At 32.1% G+C, this 13,603-nt stretch overlaps 1 protein-coding gene across 1 annotated transcript in view; it reads left to right on the top strand.

Moving 5' to 3' along the window:
- LRRIQ1 (leucine rich repeats and IQ motif containing 1) overlaps positions 1-13,603 on the top strand; it is a 195,576-nt gene that overhangs the window by 13,307 nt on the left and 168,666 nt on the right. The window contains exon 4 of the mRNA XM_019652283.1: positions 1,518-1,668. Coding sequence (XP_019507828.1) covers positions 1,518-1,668 — 151 coding nt within the window. The remainder of the gene's footprint in view (positions 1-1,517; positions 1,669-13,603) is intronic.

Genomic DNA, 13,603 nt, shown 5'->3' with positions numbered 1-13,603 from the left:
CCCCCCCACCCCCACCCTCACCCCAGCTCTCTTGAACTTCTTTACAGAGTAGCTGAATCCAAAAAAACAAGCTCCAATATACAAGTGCTTATCAAGCACCTACTGCCATCGCACTGGCTAATGTTCTACTGGCCAAGCCCTGAGTTCATGTGGAAGGGAACTATGTGGATGTATGAGTATTGGGTTGTGAGGTTTACTGGGGGCTTTCAAAGTAACAGTCTACCACAGTCTACCCACTGGCTTGTAATGAGTCACATCCTTCCCACGTGCAAAATACTTTCATGTCCCAAAGACCCCCAAATCTCATCAACTTACAGCATCAGACTCAGACTTGAAGTACGGAATCCTCTCACCTAAATCAGATCCAAGTGGAGACGATCTGCTCTGAATACTTCTCTCAACCAGATACATGTGCAGTAAAATGAAAAGTTACCTTCCCTCCCCCCACCCCCCAACACAAACACCCACATACAGTGGTAAGATAAGTCTTGATTCATTTTGTAGTCAATCTCATTCAAAATGGGAGAAAACAACAAACCCATAGCAGTCCTTGGTCAATAGCTGAGCAGATATCATCAATTCCTTAATAAGGGCTCTTGGTAATAGTTTTCTATGACTCTTGATTCTGCCCACTGGGCTTTTGACTTCGTCCTCAAGGCATACTCCCTTTTCCCTAAAAGTGCCCCATTTTGCAGCTGAAAATTTTTCTTGGCCTTTTTTTTTTTTTTTTTACATAGAAACGTGGCGGTGTGGGGGTGAAGGAGTCCCTAGAGGATTCTTTTCATTTTAAATTATATTCTTTTCAGTTCAAACTGGTGGTGCTTCTACCAATATATTTTCTTTTATAACTTTGTGGGTTTTATGCTTCTTATTAAGTTCACTCCATTGGACATTAGACAAAGGCTATACTCATACATATTTTTGAGAGAGATGCAGGGAACTACACCCTTAAATTTCTTAAAAGCCCATTTATCTTTCTGAGGTCTTCAAAAAGAGAATTGCTGTTGCATCCTTGACACATGATCTGGACACTGAGACCAATATTACGCATTGCAGGGATATGCATGTATAGTAAAATTATAAACCTATACATGAGATGTTTGCTTAACTCATGATGTTAGTGTTTCTTTGGAAAGGAAGTGATGAGGAGGGATAATGGGAGACTTAAAGTTTTTCAGTGTTTGGTTTCTTTAAAATTGCAGTTCTATAAGAACTATGACCCAATGATCACTCTTGTTCATTTAGATTGAAATATTTTGTTATATGATCCTCTGTACTTTGCATCTTTTAAAAGATTGTTGTTAGTAAATACAAAATCAGTTAATTATTTATTAGGTCACTTAATATTTTCATCTAGATAATATAGCATTCTACATAGTTATTTTAAAAGTTAGAGATTCAGATATTCATCTGGAGATCATATCTCATCCTTCCTTTTTTTTTCTTTTTTGCCAGCTTTAAATGTTTCATTAATAAGCCATTGAAGTAAAACTAATAGCATTTGTTCTTTGTTGTAGGAAAATAATATTGAGACTATCAACTGTGAAAATTTGGAAAATCTCTGTGTTGTTCTTCTTAATAAAAATCAACTAACTTCCTTCCATGGTTTTGATGGCTGCACCAGTATCCAGAATCTTGAACTTTCACATAATAAAATCACTCGAATTGGTGAGAACGATGGAATTTGAATATATAGACATTTATGTCTCATTATTGTATTTTGTTTCATTTATTCCTTTTTAAGAATAGGCCACCATCACTGTGGGGTTTTTTTTAATTTTATTCAAGTCATGTTTATTTAATTTTTATCCTGATTTATCACGGAAATAAAATTTTTTTAATGTGTATAAAAGGAATATGCTTCCACCACTGGCAAATGGGTAGTTGTTAGTAGCCTTTTTACTATGTACTCACCCCCCGTTTACTTATAACCAGTAGTGATTTGAGCTCTGCTGGAGAACATAATGCCCCCATTTGGTGCCATCATATTTTTACAATTCAATGCTTTCTACACTTCTCAGCAACTGTCATAACTGTTCCCTTTCATCACTACTCCCCTTGCCTACATACATCACTTGCACTAACCTTTCCTTCTTTAGATAAGGCTACTAATACCGCCTAAAAGAAATAATTCATCAGTTTGAATCTCCCTAATCTTCTCTATCCCTCCATTGGTATATCTGAATACCTATATATCTATATCCGTTTCCACCCTCATACTTTATAATCCATGTAATCCAGCAATGAAACTGTCTTTTCTTGTTTAAGGCCAGTCCTTCTATTTCTATAAATACTGTATCTGTCAGTCTCCTCTGGTACTTTACTCCGTCATTTATCACCTGTCTTATGTCAAATTCTTTCTATTGCCTTCACTTCGACCATCACCTCATCTGTCTTACTTTGCTGTCAAGTTTTGTGAAAGCGTGTTCTGTTCTTGCTCGTACTTCTCACTACTCAACTTCTCTCTTCTACCCACTGAAATCCAGCTTCAACTTACTTCTACACTGTGTTCAGTGTGATAATTCTAAAATAAAATTCTCATATGTTTTTCACTACCTGGCTTAAACTGTTCTGTTCTATTCTATTCTTTAATTTGTGAAATTTGCAAGGGACTCAATAGGGGCTTAAATAATAGTTCATTTATAATGAAGGATTGCCAAAGAAATCAGGAACTAGATAAAAACTTTACTCTAGCACAATGCTAATGGCTTAAAGTTGTGGACCCCCAAATGGTACCATCTTTTCCACTTCCTCTGTCTCACAGTCATTAGGAAATATGATCTAGATTGAAGTGTCGACGAGTGGGATGGGAGTAGACGGGGAGTAGAAGCAAGCCGACTTATGGGCTTAGGCCTGGTTCTACATAGGCCTCCTTGAACATACTTTTGTTTGCATCTGTTTTGTTATTTATTTTTTATTTTTGACAATTTCAACCATTTATGAAATAAATACATGAAGATTCCATGTAATCGTATTCACGTTTGTTTCATTGTTGATTTTTCTTGGTTTTGATTTTATTTTTTATTTTTTAAAACAAATCCCAAAATTATATAATTTCATGCTTTTGTACTTCAGGAGATGGCTTTTAATGATATGGCCCTTTCTAACTTAACCACAATGCATTGTGACACCTAAAATTAATAGTGATTCCTTGTATCAACTGATAATCCATAATACAATTTTCCTTCTTTTTCCAAATGTAGCTGGGTTTATTTGAATCGTACATAATACATATTACTTTTATATAGGCCTTTAAATTCTCTGTAATCTGTGGCAATCTCTCACTTTTCCCCCATTCCCCTGATTTGTTGCAGAACCTATGTTAATTGTCCTATACAATATCCCACATTCTGGATTTGCCCATTTACTTCCTTGTAGTGTCACTGAAATTGTTTCAGTAAGCCCTGCATTTCCTGCAAATGAGAATTAGCTCAAAAGCTTGATTAGATTCAGATCTAGTCATTTCAGCAGGACTTTTTCACAGGTGGTGCTCTGTGTATCATACTGCCTTAAATTCGGAACCATACAGTGTTTGTTTGCTGTTAATTATGGTACAATCGAATACTGGGTACAGCTAGTGATAGCCTAAACCCTCCATTATAAAGTTATTCACCAACCTTTTACATAATACTTTCATCTAGTGATTAATGTGGCCTGAGTCAATTAATACAATGGGGGATGCAAAAAGTGACTTTTTTTTTAATTAAAGTTGATTGGGGTGACATTGGTTAGTAAAATTACATAGGTTTCAGGTATACAATTCTGTAATACATTACCTAGATATCACATTGTGTGTTCACCACCCAGTCAGTTCTCCCTCCACTGCCATATATTTGATCCCGTTTACCCTCCGATACCACCCTCCTCTAATTTGATCATTCCTCCCATATTTTTTGAGCTGGAATCCTTTAATATGAACTATTTGGTTATCTTGAAATAGTTTGTAGAGGAAAGACAGGGATAAATGCCTGCTTTTGTATTGAGACATTTTTACAGTAAGGTCTTAGTGGCCCTTATTACTTTCAGTGGTGCTAAACAAATTTTTTGTTTTGTTTTATTTATTTTGCTTTATTTGTACCTCTCTCTTTCTCTTTCTCTCTCTCTTCCACTCCCTCTCCCCACTCCCCAACCCCTCCTCCCTCTTTCAGTATTCTTATGAACTCAGAAATTTTTTATAATACAGAATATTTCAGTCAATTGCTTTATTATACCTTTTGATACTCAAATTGTCCTGTCCTGTGAATTTAATTGAAGATATAAAATATTGATACCTTCAATTCAAATTTATTTTTTATACTTTATAGTTGTATTCCCGTCTCTTACACTGTAATCTTTGGTTGATAACAACATTAATATAACTAGTCACTCTCTCTTATAATGTCTATAAAATACCTTCAAAACAACAATGCCAATATTACTAAATATAAAACTAAATTAATGTTTTAAGATTTATTTGCATTTCTTTTTGCCCTTGCACTTTGTCCTCAAGGTGATACCTGAAGTGTTTTACCTTTGCACTCGTTATGAATTTAAAATATAATTAGTTCACTTTTCCCATTTGATTCAATTTAATTTTTCATATGTAAAACAGATGTTCCAAAGTTAAACTACATTTTAAAAAGGTATGCTCAAAGATTGTGTTTTCATCCCTGTCTTTTTCACTCTGTTCTCCCATCTACTTTTATATGTAGATGATTTTGTATGTATTCATATATAACATATATATGTATATATGTGTGTAGCACATATGTCTATGTGTGTATATAAATATACATATATACATACATATATATAGCTAAGAAATATATGTATATATGCTAATCCTTGCTTTCAGAAAATATAGAACATTTTAAGTGCTTTGTCTTGCTTTTATCACTAAACAACATGTTTTGGAGTTCATAGCATTCTTTTTCCATAGCTGTATGGGATTCGATTATGTGGATGGACCAGAGTTTATTTCACTTGTCCCTGTTTGGTAGACATTGGATGCTTTCTAGCCTTCCACATTGCCATAATGACTACTCTGATACCTACATCATTTCATAATTTGTCAGATATATTTTTAGGTTAGTTTCCCGCATAGATACTGTTGGGACAAAGGACATCTGTAATTTAAGAAGATATTGCCAGATACCTTTTATATGGTTTATACCACTTTGTATTCCTTCCATATGTTAATAGCGGTTTCTTCTGCTTTTCTTTTGTTTATTATGGTTTTCTTTTTGAGTTAAATATTTAATCCCTTTATTTTTTATCCTTCTTCAGTGTTGACATAAATACTTAAGTGTATAAATTTTCCTCTGACAACTGCTTAGTCCATAACTTCTGATATTTTCATCAGTTCCCCAATTTTATGATGTATTTTATCTTAGCTAAGATTTTAAATTTCCATATGGAAAGGCCTTTTTTGTTGTTGTTGTTACTCTTTCTAGTTTTATTGCATTATAGTCAAAGAATGGTTTTGTGCCATTTCTGCTTTTTTGGAACTTGCTGTGGTTTTCTAACATGTCAATTTTCAGGAACGTTTCATGTGTACTTGAGAAGGAGATTATTATTATTTTTTATTATTGTAATGTAGTTTATGTTTTCATCTTTAAGCTCTCCCTTAGTGATCATTTGTTTTAGGTGTTCTATGTCTACGTGATCTACCTCGGACTGAGGGACTTGAGCTAGTTTAAATTTGTCTGTATTTTATCAGCCTACTTATTTTTGTGTATGCTTTGATTTCTGCTTTATAAGTGTTGCTCCATATAATTTCATAGATGTTCTGAACTGTGTTATTTTCATTGTGAGTTTTAACCTTGAAAATTCTAAGTTCCCTTTTTTTTTTCTCTTTAATGCTCTTGAGACTAAATTCTACCTTGTATGATATGGTTTCTTTGTGTTTTTATTTGCCTACTTGGCCATTTAAAAAATAATTTTCTTTAACCTTTCTGAATCACTTTGTTTTAGGGGAGTGTTTCTGTACAGCATAGATTTGGGTTTTCTTTTGTGATCCAGGCTTAAATGTTTTTCCTCTTATATAGACTATGGCCATTTGCATTTATTAATTCAACTTATATACTTGGTCTCAGCACTGTCAGCCCACTCAGGATGATGCTGTCTTCCTAAAGGTCTTGTTGATAATACATCGATTCTTTCATTACCAGGGGACTTCCACTTCTTCCTTATCCATTAAGTTTCCATATATTCCCTCTGGATGAGGGAGAGTTCCGCCTGGGTTGTGTTGGTCCTGGATACTTATCACCCCACTTAGAAAAAATTTCAGCTTGTAATTTCTTTATTTTCTATTTACATGGGAAAGATAAATCGTGTGTATTTTTCCTTTTTATGAATTTCTGGAGGAGGTATGGAGAGAGCAGGATCTAGGCAGTCACAGTCATCTCCCATTTTGTTAAATATGGAAAAATAGTTGAGTGCACAAAACAAGCTTTTGTTTTACAAACATTTCAAGGCACAGTTTTGAAAATATAATGTTCAATATTTTTTAATGTGTTATTTGCCTATGTGTCTGTGTTGACTTCTCCAATATGGAAATAATGATACTTTTGATGCACACTTTTTTTGTTTGTTTTAGAGTTTTAGTTTAAAATACCTATAGAAATAATTTCATTGTTGTTGGAATGAAGGCAAATGCATTGATAATGCATGTTACTATATTGGTACACACTAAAGCAAGCTTTAGAAAGAAAGAGGTTGTTTGTAAGAAGAAATGCTTGAACTCTCATTCACTTCATTTTCATTGCCAGCAGTACTCTATGGGATTTTTTGTAGCCAGTGGATTTCCTGGGATAGGATATCTGCAAGATTTATGTGAAAACTGCCATCATATTAATTGATGTACCTGAGGTATCTCTATGTAGTACAAAGCAAACAAGGTAAAAGACATCTTTGCTGTCTGTTGGATACAATGAAAACACTGTATTTATTGAGTGTGAGAACAGTATACATGAAAAGCTAGATTTTCCGAAAACCAGTTGGAGTCTGTTTTTCATCTTCAGGAACTGCTTAACAGAGATTCTGGTTGAGCTAAGTGAAAAGCATAGATTTTGTCTTTTCAATGATAAATTGATGAAGGGGCACAAAGATAGATTTGTGTTTAAAAGTTAATAAGTTACTATTCCATGCTATATTTCTTAAGGAGGTGAAATAAAATTGGAAGCAGTATCACATATTTTATATGTGTAGTTTCAAGTGTAATCTGTTCCTAATTTTTACTAAGCTATAGTTATCACAGTAGTTAATATGTAATTTTAGCTCTAATTATTTTTATTAGAAAACATTAATGCACATTTCTATTTAACCTTTGCATTTAAATGAATGAGAATAGCAAATGTGTCAGTTTCTTTAAGGGAATAAATTTGAAATTATTTATGCTGAATATTTTCCATTCTAATTAAATTGTTTAAATGTAGAAATAGAAACAATGTGAAATATACTTTTTTAAAGTAATAGTTTAAAATTTAATTCTGTAAATAAAAGTTACAAAGTTAATATGTTTTTGTTATTGCCTTTTTAACATTTAAACATACTATGTCCTGTGGCTATGAAAAAGATGGTTTTAATTATTATTAATCATAACTGAAATATAAATTAAAATATAATTCAAAATATCTTTAAGATATATTACATATTGAGGTACAGATTATTCTCTGGCCAAATGTAGTAAAAAAATAAGCTATTATATTGGGGTATATAGGTTCATACAAATTATGAAAATTTAAAGAACACTGTACATTTTATATTATTTTCTATAATTGGTTCTATTTTGGTAGCAAGTTTTTCATTGTAGAATATTTTGACTTAATTGAGTTATTCATGCATATTTTGAATGCACAAAATAATTGCTTTAAGTTCATTAAGATCACTTTAGGTTGATGATTTTACAGATGAATTTATTTTAATCAAACAAGAGATTTTCTTATACTTTTTATTAATTTCAAATGTTTTATGATTTTTTTAAGTTACACGACTATCATTTATAACTTAGTTTAATATGGGTAAATTGCAGTTTAAATATAATAGTTTGTTATACTGTCATTGTATCTCATGCTTTGTTTTTGCCTAAAATTTCCCATGAATAAATTTCAGGCAAAATTGATAAAACATTTAGTTTTCTACAAGTAATTAGGAAAAAATATTTCTTAAATGGATGTTGCCACAGTGATCATTAAAGTTTACAAAATTGATCTGTGGGAAATCTTTCATATTTTGAGTTAGTATTTTTTTTATTTAGTTTTTTAATGACAAGCCAAAGCAAATTAAAAATAGGTGATAATTTATAATCTAGTTTTTTTCTTCCCATTTTTATTTGAATTTGATTGACTTTCTAGAAGAAACTTTTGAAACTAAATTAATTTTGAAAAAAATGTATGTTGTATTAAAACATAGTTTTATAAAATTTACTTCCAAAATTGTTATATAAATTTTAAAATATGATTTAATATAAATATAGTAATAGATAACTTTTTTAATCACCTTGCATTTTATATGCTTTACACATATTACCTCATTTTGTTTTCATATAAGTGCTTGAGTTAGTGCTATTAAATCTTTTTTTTTTCAGGTAAGAACTGAGGCAGAGAGCGGTTAAATAAATTATCAAAGATCACACAGTTAGTAAATGATAAGCCAGGATTTAAAACTCAGCCGTCTACCCTTAGTACCTATTTTTTAAATTACCTCATACTGTCTCTCTAATAAATATGCATTTAATATTTAAAATTAGCACTATTTTGTAATACTGTATTACAATGCTTTATGCTGAAAATGTAATGATTGTAAGGTTTATTCATTAGTAAGTGTATTAATGAGCAAATTTATTGAGAACCTACTATATGCAAGCACTATTCCAGGCACTAGAACACAGCACTGGGATATTACCGAGGATACAGCAATAAACGAAACAATTGATTATCTTAGTGATATATATTTATATATAAAGAGAATACAGTACATTGCTATATTTCGTTTATTGAATATTGGTAAACATGAAAATAAGTATGGTATTAGTGTATAAGAGCAAACAGTCATTTTTATTTTCTTATTCAAGAAGCTTTTGTTTCTGCTGTTTTAGGAAAAGTTTAATCTGGAAAATGTTTTTTTAATACTAGCAATTATTGGTTTATACATTTCGGGTAAAACATTGCTATAAAATATTATTATAAATTGATAGAGCTACTAAAAGTTTGTGTTGTTTTTGTTTTGCTGCTGCTTTATTTTCAGATCATACTGCTTTCTGGAAAAGCGAGACTCATATAAGAGATACTGAAATAAGTCAACATTTTCACATAGCTTCATTACTATGTCGTGGCTCATAGAGGAAGTGTCCCTGGGTTAATTCTTGCTACCAGATGTTATCTTTGGAACATGAGAAAAACATAATGAAGTAAAATAAAATAAAGCTCTGGATGTTTTTCTTGTAGAAATGTTCCTATTATATATAATACTTAGTGAATTCTTTGGGTACCACTAGATGGTGCTAGCTTACTCTTTAGTTCTGAAATGCAACACTGCCTAGTACAAAGCTGAAAGGAATTTTACAGATGGGCCAGTCTAAGCTTCGTGCTTTACAGACGAAAAAAACAGACCCACATAATTTTCATCTAACTCCTGGCAGAGGTGGGGCTAGAAGCCAGCTTTCCTGATTCCTGTTTCAGTATTCTTATTCCCGTGCAACGTGGATGCTCCTGGAGGACTTTTGAATAGAAATTAAAAATCGCAAATGCAGCTCAGCATGTTTCTACATAACTGTCAAACATATCAATCATGGAGCAGCTAAAAGAGGTAGATGCTTACCAAGCACTATTTAGTGAAAACCTCCAGCCTAATTTAACATCTTTAGTTTGTCTGTTCCTTACAGGAGAGTCGCCCCCCACGCCCAACCCTGTGGTAGGAATGTTTTATTAGGACTATAGGCTCATTTCTGTGGGAGGAATTCTTTGAAATAGATATTTGTAGTAAGTATATCCAAATGCTAATTTTGCCATAGGCAAGGGCCCTTTGAGGGATAAACACACTTGGCTTTAGTTTTATTCTGTGGGACCTAACAAACTTTGAAAGAGCTAAAAAGAATATATTGAAGCAGTAAATTCAAGAATATTTAAGCAATCCTTTATATTTATTATATTTAAGTCCTTTGAAAGAGGCTCTTAATTTTTTTTTTTGTGGGTGTGGGGGGAGCTGGGGTATTGTTTTGTTTTGTTTTGGATGGGGAGTGGAAGAAATGCCATAAATTTTAACTGGGAGAAAATCATTTTCTTAGATATGTTGAGGAGTAATAAATAGCATTCTAAGGTAAGGCTTGCCTTAAATATATTTTGCTCAGTTATCATCCTTCATTTGACAGCAAAGAATTTATAAGATTAAAAGAGAAACGTTGGCAGTTTATTCTAACTTCCTTCTCATCTAGATTTCCCCTTTTGATTCAAATGCATTGACTGGATAAAATGATTCTTTAATCACTTGTATAGACACTTTTTGAGTGTGTATTAAGATCCTACTACTTCTTCAAGGTTGAGCGCAAACATTTCTCTTTAAAGCCTTGTTTGGCCACTGCAGTTATTGAAGATAATTGTTAGGAAACAATAATAGCTATCATTTTTAGTTCCTAACATGTGAGTGTTATACAAGCTACTTTAAAATATTATTTTTAATCCTCTCACTTTTTAATCCTTTCAGTATGATTATTTGTGAAATCACCCCCATTCCACAAATAAAGAAACAAAGATTAGTATTAAAGATAAACAGAAACAAAGACGCAGAGAAGTTAAGTAACTTGTTTATATTCATAGAGCTATTTTTGGGATAGGCACGTTTTTTGAAATTCAGGGTAGCCTGTCTCATTTCTCATTTTATGCTGTACCGCCTATTGATTAAATGGGGTACTGAACATGTTAGCATAGTCATGGAGAAAATTATTAATATACACATGCCACCATGATGACTATTGATTGTAGATCTTTATTCTTATAGCCAGTTTTTTTTCCTGTAAATATTTTTTTGAGGCCATGCTATTTGGTGCATACAAATTCATAACTGTTACATATTTCTGTTTTGAATTGACCAATTTGATCATTTGTAAATGTAGCTTTTCATCTGTAGTAAAGCTTTCTTAGTCGTCTGTGTCTGATATAACCAAACTTTCTTTTAACTCGGGGCCCTTGAACACTCTTAAAAATGAATGAGGACCTCCCCCAAACAACTTTCATTTATGTAGGTTATATCTGTTAATATTAACTGTATTAAGGGAATGAAGTAGAAAATTGTTTTTATTAATTTATTTAGAGCTCAACATAATAAAGCCTTTGCATTCATAACAGTTTTATTAATTATAACTATATTTTTTAAACAAAAAGGTAGTGTGAGAAGAGGGTCATTGTTACACATATTGGCAAATCTCTTTAATGTTTTGCTTAACACAAGACAGCTGGATTTCCATAATTTTCTTCTGCATTCAGTTTGCTAAAATATCACACCTCATGTAGCCTCTGGAAAATTCCACTAAACGCTCTTGAACAATTGAGAGTGAAAAAGGCAAATAACGTCTTAGAATTATTATGAATAGCCTTGACTCCATGGAACCTTTAAAAGCATCTCTGGGGAAGGGGGTAGGGAGATATTCTGGACCACACTTTGAGAATCACTGGTTTAGTGCTTATATAATATATATTTTTCTTTCTTTTTACTTACAATATTTACAAGTTCTATATTTGGTATGTCTCTTATGTACTTACTGTAACAATTTGTTGTTTTTGTTACTATTTTATCAAGGCTGCCTAACAGATTCTAGCTTTGATTTGTAGAGTTTAGTTTCTAATAATCAATTAGATGTAATCAATACATGTAATTATCAATATATTTGAGTTTAAATCTACCATTTTACTATTTGATTCTATTTGTTCTGACTGTTCTGTTTGTCTTTTTCTCTTTTCTTTTTGGTTGAGATTTTAAATTATTTCATTTTTTCTTTGTATTATACTACCAATTATATATTCTTTTACTGTTCTTTTGATTTACTATAGATGTCGCATCATGTCTATTTACCAAATCTAAATTTATTTGGCACTTTCTTCTTTTTCCAAGGCAATGCCAGCGTCACAGAATATGTACTTAAACTTCCTTCCAACTTAACATGCTATTGTGTATTTTAAGTGTGTGTGTGTGCGCGCGCGTGCACGCGCATGTGTGTTTGGAATGCCTTAAGACATTATTATTTTATAAAGTCAGTATCATTTGTATTCACTGACTGTTTTAAACATTTCAATTGTTCTTTATTTTGTCTGTCATGTACGATATTCCTACTAGTGCAGGTCTGCTGGGGATGAATTCTTTCAGATTTTATTTGGTTAAGCATGGTTTTAACATAAATACACACACATACATAGATGTGTGCCTGCATTTTGAGGTATAGACTTCCCTTCTGGCATGCATTTTCTATGTTGCGACCATATTCCATTTTATTCTAGCTTTCCTTATGTTGCTGTGCATCAACCTAATTGTTAATCTTTGGAAGATGATTTTCTTTTTCCTTTTTTAAGATTTTTCTTTCTGTCTGTTGTTTTCAACAGTTTACTCTAATGTGCCTACTTGTGTGGTCACTTTAGTATTCACCCTACTTCAATCCCTTGTTCCACTTAAATCTGTGTCTTTGCATCTTTATTCAGTGTTGAAAACTTCTGAGACATCATTTCATATATTTATATAATTTAATACATATATATTCCCCTTATATCCTATAACCCTCTTATACTCATAGTTATACTCATAATTCTTTTATATATCTTTTGCATCTCTATGTATCACTCTAGATGTTTTATTGCGACTCTAATTAGTTCACTAAATATCCCTTCAGCTGTGTCTAATATCATGTCCAATCTATCCTTGAAAGTCTTATTTCTAGTTATTGTAGTTTTTCAGTTTTAGAATTTTGTTGCTTTTCTAGCATTCAGTTAACATTTATAATATCTAATATGTAAATTTTTAATTTTACTTCATACTTAATGTGTTCAACAAAGTTTTGTCAATTTCTGTGTCTGATAACTTCATTATGTGGATTCCCTGTGGATGGTTTATATTTTATGTCGATTTTCTTGGGTTTTGTTTTCATCACGTCATCTCTTTGCTTTAATTTTTTATTATTTTGCTGTCAAAGAATGCTAAGAAAAAACTGCAGAATCAATTTGAGGTTGTGGTGTTATTTTCCCCTGAGAGGTCTTCATTGTTTGCAACTACAAGCACTTGCAATTTCTGTGCAGCTAAATCCATACATATATTGCTATTGAGATTATTTAAAGCTGAACTTCAGTATCTTGGGCACTTTCTGTATTTGGAATAATGTATAAGACATGGAGGACACCCCGCAAAAGTAAGGTAGGGATTCCTTAGGCCTCCTTTTTGGAGGAGAGCCTTGGAGCCAACATTTTGACCCCCTACTGCTGCAAGAATTTATTGATAGCCTGAATGATATGATCATCTCACTTTTTCTGGAACTTAACCCTCTTTTTCTGTAATACTATTTTAGTTCTTTAATGCCTTGAGCAGATATAATTATATTTTATCGTCCTTTCTTTTTTTTTCTGGTTATCGATAGAAGAATTGTTTC

Source organism: Hipposideros armiger, unplaced genomic scaffold, assembly GCF_001890085.2.
Source record: "Hipposideros armiger isolate ML-2016 unplaced genomic scaffold, ASM189008v1 scaffold_177, whole genome shotgun sequence".
NCBI lineage: Eukaryota > Metazoa > Chordata > Mammalia > Chiroptera > Hipposideridae > Hipposideros > Hipposideros armiger.
The sequence above is the reverse complement of the archived record's forward strand: the minus strand, read 5'-3'. Positions and strand labels throughout refer to the sequence as shown.